The sequence below is a fragment of the Lepidochelys olivacea genome (genome assembly GCF_965140295.1).
Source record: "Lepidochelys olivacea isolate rLepOli2 genome assembly, chromosome: 4".
In the NCBI taxonomy this organism is placed as follows: Eukaryota; Metazoa; Chordata; order Testudines; family Cheloniidae; genus Lepidochelys; species Lepidochelys olivacea.
This window is the reverse complement of record NC_140414.1, coordinates 29898232-29914377: the sequence shown is the minus strand read 5'-3', so window position 1 is coordinate 29914377 and position 16146 is coordinate 29898232. Positions and strand designations below refer to the sequence as shown.

Below are 16146 nucleotides of genomic sequence, written 5' to 3'. Positions count from 1 at the left end.
GGGGGGAGAGGGGAGAGCGCGCATTTAAAAGTCTCCAAAACCAACCTCCTGCTTATTCATTCTCTCCCACGAACTGTTGATTTCATGTTATTTTGGTGGTGTTTTAAAATCCACAGCGTGGTTCATGCATTCCCAAAGGACCCACGGTTGTTACTGGGAGTGAACCAAGTGAAACCAAATCTATTTGTTGGTGGTGGTGTTCAAACTAACGACTTAGTTTTAACGCCTTTACTGAAAACAGTATGTACCCACAAGCGTATAGGGTCCTACATTATCCAGACATCTGAATTCCTTTTATTCCAGTCCCATGGAAATCAATGGGAGCCTTTCCATTCAGTGAGAGTTGGATTAGGACATTAAAGCAGAAAGATCATGGGCTGGCCCACTGAGTTCAGAGCAGTGCTCTTAATATGCGGTACCCTATTCTCCACTTGAGAATAGACTAATAATGAGTAATATTAAACGTATTGCCGCGCTTCCTTGCTATTTGGATACCCCTGTATGTAACCGACAGTTTACCAATGCAAACTTTCAGCAGTAACCCATCCTTGCAAGGAAGAGCTACATCTCCGCCCCCACCCGCGACACTCAAGACATTTGAGTCTTGCGACTGTGACTCGAAGGAAAAATACACAGTATCACAGTCTGCAAACGATTCATCCCGCCCTGCCCTGTTTGCCAGCCGCTCTGGTGAATACCCACACACACGAAAAAAAAGTGAAGTCACCACAATGACTCTTTGGTGTCCACTGTAAGCGGTTCTGCAGGCTTTTGTCCTGCTCCTAGGGACACCCTCTCTCTCCCTCGTCCCCCTTCTGCCTCTTCCACTCATTTGGCCAGTGCTTTAGCGTGTTGTGATAAAGTTAAGAAGTAGGATGCTGAGTAAAGAATGCGAAACACATTAGTCTGAAAATGCCACCTGGACCTGGGGGACACCCCCTGCTGAAGGGAAGCAGAGGAATCATTGTAAACAAGGACCTGTATCTCTTGGCTACCTTTCAGGAGAGTCGCTGTAGTTTTGAATGGGTTTATTATTCGTTTGCTTCCTGTGGAGGACCTTGCAGCCCCATTTTACAACTCAGACACATACATACGTAGGTCACTTTTTTCTTCTTCAAAAGGTAAAAACTTCTGCTTCTTATCGCCTCGAATGAAACTATGTTGCTCAGTTGTGTGCGGAAATATTCAGATCTAAAGAGGTTTTGTTGAGAAATAAACGCAGTGACCTTGGATTGTTGGTAATTAAACTCTGCTCAGATGGAGACTAGAAATTAACTAGTCGCAAATGGATTTATTCTGACGATCAAGGCAGGGTTTTCCATACTTGCACGGTGAGGGGTTCGATACGGTTAGCTGAGTTTTGTGTGGTTAAAGCTGTGGTTTTAAACCGATGTAGTGAAGCGGTGCTGCCTTAGAACTGCTCGCAGTGTGGGGGTGGGGAGAGGGGGAAGATGCTGATAGTGATGGGAAGTGACCCTTGGCTTTCTGAATTTGGTCTTCAGAAAGAAATGGAACCCTTCTGAATCTCTCAGACAAATGGGCTGAGGCGCTGCCTCGCCGATCTGCAGTTGGTGAAGGGGCCAATAAAAGACGAACACTGCTCCCGCCTCCTCACCAACACCGTGTACACTGCTGTGTGTGTGTGGGCACGCGAAGAGAAATTAAACACCCGATTTCCCCATCCCCCAAAACCTGTGTGTGTGTGTATCCGATTCCCACCTGGGAGGAACGGGGAAAGGAGTCTGCCCCGCTGATCTGGGACGAGAGTCGGCGGCGCTTGGCTGGAGAGGAGAGCAGGGGTTCGGGGCTGACTGCTGATCCCATCCTCAGGGAGCTACAGGGCACCAGGAAAGAGGGAGAAGGAACCGATTAGAGAAAGGGGGTCTGGGGAAAGACAGCGCGCGTGATTAATGGGAATTTGCGGGGGGGGGGGGGAGGCGGGAGAGGAGAGAGAAGAGAAAAAAATATAGAGAGGGCTGAGAGGAAAGACGGGACCGGTGAAAAGACTGACACACAGATACACGTGGCGGGAATAGGATTTGCTACCCGGATCACTCCCCGCTGATTGCACCCGAAAGAGAAACTTTCCTTTCCAGCCGCTGCGGAGAGCGGAAACACGTCCCCCCCCCCCCCAGGGCGCTTTGAAGCGACAGCCACCACAGACATGGGACAAAAGCGGGCACAATCCGGATCCCGTTGGAACCAGTGGCCCATCGCCCCCTCACTTCAATGGGGCCAGCGTTCGGAGTCACTCCTCAGTCACAGACTAGCCTGCCCCGGCGGAGAGCGCTCCCGCTGCGAGGGCTTAATACTGGGGCATCGCTGACCGACCAACCGAAGCTGTTCCCTTCACACACCGCTCAAAACCCGAACGGGCGCTATAGCGTGTCCTGTCCACACCTCTTCCTTTGTGCTGCAACGGAGCAGTCCCCGAGTCTCGGGGAGTGACCGTAACAGACCAGGAGACGCATCGACCTGGTGTGGCTTTTTACACGGCCCCGCGTCGCTGTAATTTTAAAATGCCCCCGAGTCCGAGGTTCTTCGGAAGACATGCCCCGAAGTTCCCCTTCCAAGCGACGCGGTTGAGATGGGGATCCGTCCCTGGCCCGCCCTTCATTTCTGGGCCCACCCCAGCCGGCGCACAGGGTGGGGGCATTCGGTATCAATAAACCGGTCTCCCCCCCCCCCCCAGAGGTCAACTCCTCCACTGCATTCAGTCCTGCGGCTCCAGCAAGCGTTTCCTTCCAACCCGTCGAAGCGAAAAGAGCCAAACGGCCAGGCTGGGTCACGAGAGACAACAGGGGAGGGAGCGGGGACCCAGCGACGAGAAAGGAAGATCGATGGGACAGGAGCGCCCCCCGGCCCCAGCCCCGCTGCCCGCGTGTAGAACTCGGGGTCGGGGGGAGGCTGAGTGCAGGGAAACAGAACTGAACCAAACCAGGGATTGCCCTGGGATTCTGGAAAGCCTGGTGTGGTGTAGAGGGGTGCGGAGCGGGCGGGAGGCAAGGCACAGACCTTGACTAGCTATCACACTTGCATATGGTTTGGAGAGGGGCGAGTTGGATTAGCGCCATATGCCTTGTTCTGAAGAGCGATAAATAAATGGGTCTCAAACCTGCTCCCGTTGAAACCAATGGGATTTTTGCCATTAACTCCAGTGGGGTGGGAGTCAGCTCCGGTTATGATCCCCTGATCCGTATCCCTCCAGGAACCAAGGCTTCGATCTAAGCCCGTTAGATGAAATGAGGGATATTATTCTTTATAAACAGGAGAATACAACCCGGGCGAAACCCTGTATTTTACGTTGCAAAGCTGACGAGAACACGTGCTTATTCTTGATTTAACCCTAGGGAAAGAGTGACCCTCTCAGGCTGCTGTTGCTAAAGGAGTTGGTTGCATTTGTTACTCAAGACAATATTTTATAATTATAAACCCAGTAAACACACAAAATGCATAGAAGCGGACCTAAATCTAGACCAACGATCGCTTATAAACATGTCTGGGGAGAAAGGACAGTGAGCAAAGTAGCTCTTTGGGCGATTTTAAATGCGTCTGCTCTAAAATGGGCACTGAAGGTATTAAGGAGATCGGCTTAGCTTGTCACTGGGAAACAACTTTACACTGGAGGGTGCGTCCTGGAGGAGAAAAAGGGGGGAAAACGTTTTCCGGACACCCCTTCCGAATATTGAATGGAATAATACAATGAGAGAGAGAGAAAGTCCGATCCTGCCGTCACTGTGTAGACACAGCTCTCCCGGAGGTCCAGGGGAGTTTTGCCTGTGGGATCCGAAGGGCATGGCTGCACCCAAACCATTCCGCGATTCATTTTCTCGAGACAGTATACAAAATGCCACATCGTTTTGGAAAAACCCAGTCTTTGCTAAAACTTCAACAGGGCGACAACCACACAGGACAGATAGTCACCCATTGCATCGTTTTAGTATTTGGCCATTGAAATGGTCCTTCAACACCTTTTGGCTCAGATCCCAGAGTCATCCTTTACATAAGGGCCATAGTGGGTCAGACCAAAGGTCCATCTAGCCCAGTATCCTGTCTTCCAACTGTGTCCAATGCTGGGTGCTCCAGAGGGAAGGAATAGAACAGGTAATCATCAAGTGATCCATCCCCTGTTGCCCATTCCCAGCTTCTGGAAAACAGGGGCTAGGGACACCATCTCTGCCCATCCTGGCTAATAGCCATTGATGGACATATCCTCCATGAATTTACCTAGTTATTTTTTGAATCCTGTTAGCGTCTTGGCCTTCAGGACATCCTCTGGCAAAGAGTTCCACAGACTGACTGTTCATTGTGTGAAACAAAAATACTTCCTTTTGTTTGTTTTAAACCTGCATTTGGTGACGCTTAGTTCTTGGGTTGTGAGAAGGAGTAAGTAAGGAAGCGTTGTTTACTTTCTCCACACCAGTCATGATATTATAGACCTCAATCATGTCCCTTCTTAATGTCTCTTTTCCAAGGTGAGGAGTCCCAGTCTTATTAATCCATTCCATACCCCTAATCACTTCTGTTGCCCTTTTCTGAACCTTTTCTAATTCCAATATATTTTTTGAGATGGGGTAACTACATCTGCACTCAATATTCAAGCTGTGGATTTATATTGAGGGAATGAGATGTTTATTATCTATCCCTTTCTTAATGATTCCCAACATTCTGTTCTCTGGAAACATCCACTGGATGTGCAGCAGCAGCAGTTAAAAAAGTGAACTATTCACAAGGACTCCAAGTTCTTTTTCTTGAGTGGTGACAGCTAATTTAGACCCCATCATTTTATATGTACAGTTGGTATTATGTTTTCCAATGTGCTTTGCTTTGCATTTATCAACATGGAATTTCATCTTCCATTTTGTTGCCTAGTCACAGAGTTTTGCGAGATCCTTTTGTAGCTCTTCGCAGTCTGCCTGGGACTTAACTATCTTGAGTTGTTTTGTATCATCTGCAAATTTTGTCACCTCACCTTTCACCCCTTTTTCCAGATCATTTATGAATATGTTGAATCCGACTGGTCACAGTACAGACCCCTAGGGGGACATCACTATTTACCTCTCTCCATCTTGAAAACTGACCATTTATTGCTAACCTTTTGTTTCCTATCTTTTAACCAGTTACTATCCATGAGAGGACCTTCCCTTTTATCCCACCACGGCTTACTTTGCTTCAAAGCCTTTGGTGAGTGACCTTGTCAAAGGCTTTCTGAAAGTCATCGTATGCTATATCCACTGGATTCCCTTTGTCCACATCCTTGCTGACCCCCTCAAAGAATTCTAGTAGATTGCTGAGGCATGATTTCCCTTTCCAAAAAACATGTTAACTCTTCTCCAACAAATTATGTTTATCTAGGTGTCTGACAATTTTGTTCTTTACTATAGTTTCAACCAGTTTGCCCAGTACTGAAGTCAGGCTTTCTGGCCTGTAATTGCTGGGATCACCTCTGCAACCCTTTTTGAGAAATGGGCATCACATTAGCTATCCTCCAGTCATTTGGTACAGAAGCGGATTTAAATGATAGGTCACAAACTACAATTAGTAGTTCTGCAATTTCACATTTGAGTTCCTTCAAAACTCTTGGGTGAATACCATCTGGTCCTGGTGACTTATTACTGTTTAGTTTATCCATCTCTAATGACACCTCAATCTGGGACAGTTCCTCAGATTTGTCACCTAAAAAGAATGGCTCAGGTTTGGGAGTCTGCCTCACATCCTCAGCCGTGAAGACCGATGCAAAGAATTCATTTAGTTTCTCCACAATATCCTTGAGTGCTCCTTTAGCATCTGGATCGTCCAGTGGCCCCACCGGTTGTTTCGCATGCTTCCTGCTTCTGATGTACTTAAAAAAAAATTGCTATGACTTTGAGTCTTTGGCTAACTGTTCTTCAAATTCTTTTTTAGCCTTCCTAAATATATTTTTACACTTCCTTTGTCAGAGTTTATGCTCCTGTCCATTTTCCTCACTAGGATTTAACTTACACTTTTAAAAAGAATGCCTGTGTCTCTCTCACTGCTTCTTTTACTTTGCTGTTTAGCCACAGTGGCACTTTTTCTGTTCTCTCGGTTTAATTTGGGGTATACATTTAAGTTGAGCCTCTATTATGGGGTCTTTAAAAAAAAAGTTTCCCTGCAGCTTTCAGGAATTTCACTTTTGGTACCTTTTAATTTCTGTTTAACTAACTTATTCATTTTTGTGTAGTCCCCCTTTCTGAAATTAAATGCTACTTTGTTGGGCTGTTGTGGAGTTTTCCCCACCACAGGGATGTTAAATATAAGTATATAATGGTCAGTATTACTGAGCAGTTCAGCTATATTAATCTCTTGGACCAGATCCTGTGCTCCCTTTAGGACTAAATCAAGAATTGCCTCTCCTCTTTTGGGTTCCAGGACTAGCTGCTCCAAGAAGCAGTCATTTAAGATGCGGAGAAACTTTATTTCTGCATCCAGTCCTGAGGTGACTTGTACCAGTCAGTGTGTGAATAGTTGAAATCCCCCATTATTATTGAGGGGTTTTTTTATTATTATTATTAGTTTTATAGCCTCTCTAATATCCCTGAGCATTTCACAGTCACTATCACCATCCTGGTCAGGTGGTCGGTAACATAGATCCCTCCTGCTACATTCTTCTTATTAGAGCATGGAATTACTAGCCATAGAGATTCTGTGGTACAGTTTGGTTCATTTAAGACGTTTACCTCATTTGATTCTATGCTTTCTTTCACATATAGTGCCACTCCCCCACCAGCACAACCTGTTCTGTCCTCCTCATATATTTTGTACCCTAGTATTACTGTGTCCCATTGGTTATCTTCATTCCACCAAGTTTCTGTGATGGCTCCTATATCAATATCCTCATTTAATAGGAGGCACTCTAGTTCACTCATCTTACTATTTAGACTTCTAGCATTGGTATATAAGCACTTTAAAAATTTGTCACCTTTTAGTTGTCTGCCATTACACAATGTAATTGAATGGGACTTTTTCATGTAACTGTTTCTCATCTTATCCTACACCTATTTTATCATCTTCCATCCTCTCCTCCTTCCTAGGATATAGAAAATCTCCATTGATAGAGCCTCCCGTAAGGGATGTCTCTATCCCAACCATCTGCTCCTCAGCAGCAGTCAGTCTTATTCCAGCCCTTAGTTTAAAAAAACTGCTCTAGTACCAGCCTTTGCCCTTTGATAGCATATCAGAAGAAGCCCCTGTCTCTCCCTCTTGATGGCAAAGAAGCAACGCATTCCCCACCCCAGAGAGCTGCATTAATTGAGCCTCTGTACCGCCTGGCTCTCTGTGGGTATATCGGCGCTGAACAGAGTTCTAGAAAAATCAGCCTGCACGTAAAGGATTCGTTTGGGGAGTGTCCCTGCAGCAGATGGTTTTTAAATGCTAGATTTTAGCTCTTGAGAAGCTGCTGCACGAATCTTTTGGCTTAGGGCAAGGACAGGTGCTTGAGCGCGGACAAACGCCATAATTTCACATTCATTCCGGATGCCATGCTATTGACATCACAAGGATGAAGGTGGTCCCTGAAGTTTCACCGTAGTTTGCCGTGGTCACAGGGTCAGCTGTAAGCGTTTATTTCTGGGTCAAGGTGCCTCCTTCTGGCTGCCAGACGCAGGACATGCTCCCTGATAACTCTGTCCAGCGCAACAAAAGATTCCCCAGCCTGCTGGGGCTTAACACGGTTTAAAGCCTGCTCAACTTGGAAGGGAAAAAACTCAGAGGCAGGACAGATGTGCCGTGAGGGTTCCTCTGCGGTGCATTATTTCAAAGAAGGTTTCCCCCAAACAGCCACGTGTCACCAACAGGGCGAAGAACACGGCAATGGACCGTGCCTGTACTCTTAAGTGCTGCCCGTCCCCAACAGGTTACATTGCTTCAGCACAGCAGTAGAGCGCACGGACATGTGGCATGCTCATCACGGAAAGGCATAGCACACACCTGCTTCAGCATCGAGGCGAAAGGCATGTCACACACCTGCCGCTGCTGAGCTGCGACCTGCTGCTTCGGCTGCGCAGTGCCATGACCCGGCGGTAGCTTTTGGCATGGTGGCAAACAGCTGGTGTCTGACATGCCTGTATCGTTCTACATTCCACGCCCTCCCCTTCTCTCACAACACCTGTCAGACCCCCAGCAATACAGGTATGTGATGTCAGGGCCTGGACAGAGGTGGAAGCCATCAGGTGAGGAGTGTACTCGTCTCACAAGTCAGTTCCCATGTCCTTCCTAAAGGAACACACTGCGACAGTCATGCTACCCCGAGAAGGTAACAATTTCCCCTCCCCATGAAACAACCATAGCTGCAGGATTGCAAAACTCAGATGCTCCTAGTGGCAGCTGTAATGTCTACTGCTAACCTAGCCACGGACCGGTGTTTTTAGGTGGGCAGTATTTGGAGAAGTTGAACATTCATCCTTTTGCCCCGAAACCCGCCTCCACAGTGCAGTCCAGAAGGCGATCTACGCGGGCTGTAACACGGTGGGTGGAGAATCGATTGTTTTAAACCGACTGCTGTCAGCTCCATCAGCACCTGAGGCCGGGCACCATCCTGAGCTCTGCTGCGTGGGTCCCCGAGGGAAGTCAGCCCTATACCCAGCATATTGCAGCTTTTATGCTGCAGCGACCATGCTCCTGCGTGAATTTCCCATTAAGTGACTTATGTACATATTACGGTTTCATTTAATAAATACCACTTCTCTGAATCAAAAGTGGAAAAGGCCTACGTAGTACAGCGTATCGCGGTTACTCCCATTATAAAGGATGCTAAGGCAGACAGACAATGTTAACTTGCTGTCTTTTTAATGCTACATCTGTACCTTGCAGACTTACGGCCTTTACAGAGAGAGAGAGTTATTGTAGGGGATTGTCTGGAGGTCTGTTTTTCTCTCTCAGATGGGTCAGAACCAAGAACCGGATACAGTTCCTCTTAAATAAATAGAAAGACTCCCATTGATTTCCATGGAAACTGGGTTGGGTCTTTACACCCCATATCCGAACCACCATAACGCCCTTAGGAAAAGCCAAACTCAATAAGAATTTTATAGCTGGCCTCTGACTCAGTCACTGACTGAGCCAGATACCTGGATCCCAACGTGGCCCCCACACGTCTGAAAGTTGATCGGGCATTTCCCATCCTCGTTTTTGCTCAGTCTTTTCTCTACTCTATGCAAGTGGGTGCAGAGTCAGCGCCAGGAGTTCATTTATCTTTGGCAAAGTGGCAAGCGTTATGGACTCCTAGAAATACAGGGGTGGAGAGAACCTCCACAAGTCACCCAGTCCAGTCCCTGGCCCTGAGGCAGGATCCAGTAAATCTGGACCATCCATGATGGATAGGAGTTTGCTCAACTCGTTATGAAAAACCTCCAGTGGGATTCTACAATCTGCCTGGGAAGCCTGTTCCAGAGCTTAAATTACTCTTCTGCTTCGAACGTTTTTCCAAATCGCTAAACCTCCCTTGTCCACCCAGTGTCACCCACACAAATGCGTGCTGAATCAATTGGCTAGTCTCTAAGGTGCCACAAGTCCGCCTTTTCTTTTTGCTCTACCCTTAGGAGACCTGTTCTGCGGGTACGACAGTGTGTGTCACTCCTTTTTTAATCTCTGTGTGCGCCTGCCTGCCTCTTGGTCTGGCCTGTCTCCCTGGGCCTGTGCCTGCCTCTCTGTATTGTCGATGCAGACACACTGGCCCACTTTTGTGTATCCTTTTCTCCTCCTTTGTCTCCTTTTCTTTGGCTTTGACTCTTTCAGGTGCCCCAGCAGTTGCCCTCGCGTGCTGCTGGTTGCTGGGAGGTGGCTGGCCGCTGCTGCGCTGCTGTTCTGGAGGGTGTGAATGCTGGCTGTTGTGCTCCGCTGGGGTGGGGGGCGCGGGGAGGAGGTAGATGATGAAGATGATGATGGAGGGGAGGGGTGATGATGGTGTTTAATGCGGGAGCGCAGCTCCCTGGGGAGGTGCCTGAAAGGCCGGTGCGCTCACCAGCTGACAACGCGTGCTCCGCTCCAGACACTCAGCACTGAGGCCAGGAGCCTCTGCCAGCCAGCCAGTCTATTGTCAGCCTCGCTCTAATTAAGAAACGCTCACATTACCGCAAGCCACCCCCACGCGCTCTGTGGTTCCTCTGCCTCTCTTTTATCTTCTCTCCCCTTCCCAGGTTTAACTCTTTCTTCCTCTCCGGGCCAGAGGTTGAGCCAACAGCCGCCAGCCACTTGTAAGGCAGCAATAAACGGGGGCTGGGACACCGCACTGCAGACTTTACTTTCTCTCGCACGTGTGCACTGGGGGTGCAGGAGTTTTGTTTAAAAACCACCCCCCCCCCGGATTCCTCTGCTTTCTAAGGTTGCATAATAGGGAAATATTCAACTTCCTACTGTAAACTTTTAATGAGAACTTGCAGGCAACAGGAGAAGGGACTCGATCCCGCCTCCATTGCGGTCAACAACAAAAGCTCCAATATCGATCCCAAAAATACACTTACACTGTAACTTTAGACCGAGCAACAAACCAACGCGAAACTCATTAGAGCAGGCTACCTCTTGAAAATTCCCACGGTCTGCCTGGTGGCCAGCGACTCGGTGTAGGTCTAAAAGGGAAGCTAAACCAATAAACCAAACCCTTTTGGCCAAATACGGATCGGCACATGCACAAGTCAGCGGAATCTCACACAAAGGATCCACGCCCCCGCAAAACACATCGTATTTCTCATTCTGGGGTACTTAGGTTTCAGGCAAATTTCGACGCCTGGCTAATACTTTTATCTGAACTGGAAAGGCAGAAGCGTAAGTTAAAAATACTATGAGCGCATAAACAGCTCACACTGATCTGCTTCCAGAGGGCGGGTGTTATTTTAAGTTTATACTAGTGCTTATAGAACAAACACCGTCCTAAATTCAATAAAGAGATTTATCCACCTTCATTACTTAAAGCAATGTTGTCTCTGTTTGTTTGGGAGATATTAAGCATGCTTAGCTCGCAACACATAGTTGATTCCTTTGCTAGTATCTTGGATACTTGGATCTGACTTTGGAAGGTAGAAGCTAATTGCTAATAATGGAGAGAAAGGAACCAGCCAGCATAGCGGGAGTGGTCTGGCATATGGGGAATGAGCAGGCTGAATACTCAATATTCAAGTTTCCAAAATATTAATGAGATTATAGCAACCTGCAGCTATATGTTACAGCTTGTTAATGGAGTGTAAGAGTGTGGGCTGCCAAACGTTTGTTATGCAAACTCTAAAGCAGAACCTTAAAATGGAAATGTGTCCATGTATCGCTTTCAAAGAAGTGTCGAAAAAAAAAAAATAACTGAAGCCCCAACTATAGATGTGAAGATTAACACACTGCACGGCACAGTTGATCTGTCAATAGCTAGAACATTTCCTACTAGCGTGAATGATTTTATATATGCTTTTCAAATCACTTTGCACTCACAAATAGCGTGTGTCAGATTTTTGGAGAGCCAAAACCAAAAACTATTTGGATGAAATGAGAAAAGCCTTCCGGAAAATTAAGATAGGGAAAAGATGTGGGAAACACACACACACACACACACACAAATACATGCGCACAACAAAGGCAAAACTAGGCCAGTTCAATTAAATTAATATATCCCAACGCTAATCCCCTGTGTTGCATCTTTCACTACATGTCAACTTTTAAAAAAATAATCTTGTTTAAAAGTAGTGAATGATATTTTTCTATGGCAGACCTATATACAGCACAATGAGTTTAAAAAAAAAAAAAGAGTTTTCTGTGCTGAAAGACAAACGCTTGCTGTCTATTCACTACTACGAAAACCTCAACATTTTAGAAGTAAGTAGTCATCAAAAAAATAAACCCGGAAACTATGGTGAAGTTTTGAAAGTGAAATGACCCTGCTGATGAACTTTTCACCCTACCCAGGTTGGTAAATATATCCCCAGCAGTTGGAGCGTTAGCGTGGAAGCAGTGACTTGATTCGTTTAAGCCACCCGAAGATGTTTATCTGCAGCACAGCAAACCCGGCAGTGCAAAAGGTTATCAAGGGGACAGGTGCATGGCTTCTTTCCTGAAGAGTGTCACGATCACCTGCTTCTTGCAGGCTGCCTGCTTGCTATCGGCACACCTACCGGAGCAGTTTAATTGATTGTCAGTTAGATCTAGGTGAGGTTTCACCTGTTGAACGTATGAAATAACGCAATGGAGAAGGAAGAAGCCTGGGTAGAAAAAGACCGTCTCCGGTTGACGGAGTCGGTAGTCTTTACTCATGCAAAAATCCTGTTGAGTTCAGTGTCTGGTGCTTGTGTTCACTAGAAGTCTTGCCTTTGTGAGAACTGCAGGAGAAATCCTCTGTGGCTTTTCACACTTTTTTATTATTGAAGAAATTGGTTAAAGACACTGGGTCAAATCCCGCTCTCCTTTCCCCTGGCGAATACTCTCACTGAAGTTAAAGGCATTAACTTACTTGGGGAAGGACTTGAGCCGGTGTCTCAAGAAGCCGACCCTACAAGACAAAGTAATGGCCCGGTCCCTGCATCACTGAAAGAAGGGAGAGATTTGCACTTCAGTGGAGCACGCCTCAAAACCTTAAACACAGAACAAGGTGCTGACTTGATTTCCAAACCTCAAACTTGATTTTAAAATTGAGCACTTTGGAGAGTTGCATCCACAGTAAATTTTGGTCCGCGTTACAGGGAGACACCTTATTATTGACAGGCGCAGCCACACTAAGATATGTCACCAAAGGAACATTTTCGTTTCAAACCTTCAGGGTAGCTCGCTAATAGACATGAGCCGCAGCCCGCCTGTTTTATTTGCGGTAAATAAATACCTTTGGACGACAGGTCCACATTTCAACAGTAGCTGGACCCGATTTATGGCTTTCAGGACATCCAGATTTTCACGCCCGTTAAACGCCCTCATTAGAAATAGGATCCGCCAATAATAGGTCTTATTTCGAAAATTCCAACATAAGGAAAAGAACTACTCGGGATTTTGCTTTTTTACAGGTGAATACTCTCGACTTTTATGCCCCAAAGCGATTATACCTTTTCCTTTACTGCTTGCTCCTAAACTTGCTCGAGAACGGCAAGCCGATCTTATTGAACTACCTTTGCCTCAGGACTGACCACCGGGGCCAGTCACTTCACACACAGAGCTAGGAGAAGGAAGGGGAAACTACCAGTCCAGTGCTCGTGACATCCCCCTTTCAAATCCTTATTGCTCGTCTGTTCAGCTTTCCAGATTAGTGTACGCGGCTTCCAGAACTCCTAACCAACTTCGGTTTTTAAGGCTCCCTCTAGCCCACGGCGGGATTGTACACTCGTTCCCTCTTCTCCTGCGACGAGCATGGTTACAGGAGAACCAGCTACGCTCATGCCATGGCTCATCACGGCAACTGCTCCGAGACCATGCGCTCAGTCCCGTTCCCATTGAAAGCAACGGGAGTTTTGTTGTTATGCCAGTTTTGTCGGTTTTCGTTACACTGGTGTAACTGAGAACGGAATTTGAACAATTAACTTCAAGGGGAGCAGGACGAGCCCCTCAGAGAGCAGAACGCCGATAGGGGTCCCACCCTGCAGCCCTAACTCAGGCAACGGTCACCTGTTGCAATGGGAATTTTAATGCCGGGACAAGCCCTCTCTTTCCTAACCCCAAAAGGGAAGAGTGGTACCTGTGAAAATGAGGAATAGAAGTATTGATAAAAATACTATTGTCGCAGTTCTAAGCGATTAATGCCGTACATTATACAATTTATAGTTTTGGGGTAGGTCTAAATATCAGAGGTTTATTTGTTTTTTTGCACACAAAGGTGCAAATTACAGCGAACTGAACCCAGAGGTGGTGTAAATTCTGATGTCATTCAGATCCACGCCAACTCAATCAAATGCACTCACCCAGCCATCTCATGGCGATGTATGTTAGTATATTCAGAAAGTGCCCTTTTAAAAGACATCAGTACTCATTTTGAAATGCAAGTGTTCTGTATACTTTTTATTATGGCTTCTGAAAAATAACAGTCCAACCAATCTTCCCCCCCATATTTATTTGATCTCAAAAATTACAGAAAACAATGGCAGCTGGCTTTGCTAAATGAAAAAAACAAAACATTCTTGTAGAAAAGTTAAAAAAGATAAAGCAGAAATAGTAGCAAACACTCCATAATAAATAAGTTCCTAATATCACAAAAGCAAAATAAAATTCACATAAAACGTTGACACTTGAAGAGCTTAAGGACTACAAGTGGCTAAATTAAAGAATGGTCTCCAATTGGCAGTTAGTTGCTTTCCTCTTGAAGCCGCATCTCCAGCCGCTGATAAAGTGCTTGCGCCAAGTTTCCCCAGAAGATGCCAACATCAACACGGGACTTTTAAAAATCCGCCTTTTCTCTGGTATTTACAGCACAGGAGTATGCTATTTACAATCTTTTTGTTTCCGTAACAATAAAATTCGGATACAGGACCGGCATTTCGGAAGACTTTTGTGTAAGTATCTGTGCAGACACAGAAGGGTGCCCATAGCATCATCATAAACGGTAACTCAATTTTAGCAAGGTAAGACTTCACAGTGTATTTGTTATCCGCGAGCAACTCAAGTGAAGCTCCGCACTACACGGCAGCACGTTGGCTGGGGAAGGGTGGGGGAGACTATAACAATCCCTATGCAAAGAAAGGGAAACGGGACGGGGTGGATAACGGGGACATTGAATCACAAAACAGCCATTCCCACAGACAAACCAAGGAGAAAGCTGGAGATTCATAAGCTAAAGGAACTGATGTTATTTTAAACTAGACCACAAAAGGCTGTTGGACAGCGAAGCAGGTACATGGCAAAGTTTTCAGCAGTCATAGCCCCTTCTCCCCCTCCCGCCTGCGCCCCGGGCAGACTGGGACAGCTCTGGTTGTGGCTCTGCCCCTGTGGCCCCCGTGGTGCTGCTGGGCTCCCACCCTAGCTGCCCTCATCAGAGTCACTGTAGTGGGAGCGGGGCGAGAACTCTCCGTCGCTCCTGTGGGACCGAGGCGATGGTTTGCTCCTCTCCTGCGGCTGCCCGAGAAGGGCCGGAGAGGGGGCTTTCTGTGCCATCAGGCCGCTCTCCTGGAAGGAGGAGAAGTGCAGAGGGTCCAGCGGCACCGAGTAGCCCCCCGCAGCCGGCTGCTGGGGGAAGCGAGTCCTGCAGTGGCCGGAGGACGAGGGTTTCTGCTGCTGCCCCTGTCCTTGCCCTGCCGCTCCGGCCTCTGCTCCATTTGACTCGTGGGGCGGCGCGCGGTGCTCGCCCTTGCCCGGGGTGTCGGCGGGCGCGGCCGGGCTGTGCAACAGCTCGGCCAGCGCGCTGATGTAGATCTGCGCCATCTGCAGGGTCTCGTACTTGGACAGCTTCTTGTCGTTGTTGAAGGAGGGGATGACATTGCGCAGCTGGTCGAAGGCGTGGTTCAGCCCGTGCATCCGCCGCCGCTCCCGGGCGTTGGCCGCCAGCCGCCGCTGCTTCTGCACGCCGCTCACCTGCTGCCGGAGCCCCCCGGACGGGGCGCGCTGCCTGCCGCAGCCCGACACCCCCTCCGCCGACGGGACGCCCCCTGGCAGCTTGCACAATTTCCCCGAGGGGCCGCTCCTGCAGCCGCCCAGGTGCTGCTCGGCTCCCCCCGCCTCCAGCGACTCCTCCTCCTCCTCTGCTCCGGGCAGCAGGTATCTGGGGGAGGCGGCGGCGGCTGCGGGGACGCGTGCCGGGCAGCACATGCCCAGCCAGGCAGGGGGGAAACCGCAGCCGGGATGCTCCTGCCCTAGGAGAGTCTGCTCCAGCTGCTGCTGGGCCCCCAAGTCCCTGCCGCCTTCCACCCACTCGGCGGCGGCCGCCCGCAGGTGGCTCATAGCGCCGGGCGCTGCAGACCAAAGCGGGGGTGGGAAGCAGGGAAGCGTGAGCCGGGGCAGAACAGCCCTGGCGAGTTCTGCTGCACGCGCCCGCCGCCTCTCTCACGCGCGCCCCCCCTCCCACCTCTACCCTGGCTCCGGGGACCTCGCACGCGCACACACCGCTCGCGTGCAACCAGCCTTCTCCGGTTGCGGACGCCGCTGCGCCCCCTTTAAAAAGCGGCACGCGCCGGGGTCCCCCCCCCGTCCTCCGCCGCCCGCACCGCCTCCTCGCGCCCCACCCTCTGCCTCCCGCCCTCCTCG

General features: G+C 48.5%; 1 protein-coding gene across 1 annotated transcript; it reads right to left on the bottom strand.

Moving 5' to 3' along the window:
• Nucleotides 1-14140: 14140 nt before the first annotated feature.
• ATOH1 (atonal bHLH transcription factor 1) lies at nucleotides 14141-15912 on the bottom strand. Its single transcript, XM_084625415.1, has one exon. The coding sequence runs from the start codon at nucleotides 15841-15843 to the stop codon at nucleotides 14926-14928; it is 918 nt and encodes a 305-aa protein (XP_084481541.1). The 5' UTR covers nucleotides 15844-15912; the 3' UTR covers nucleotides 14141-14925.
• Between the last annotated feature and the right edge of the window lie 234 nt (nucleotides 15913-16146).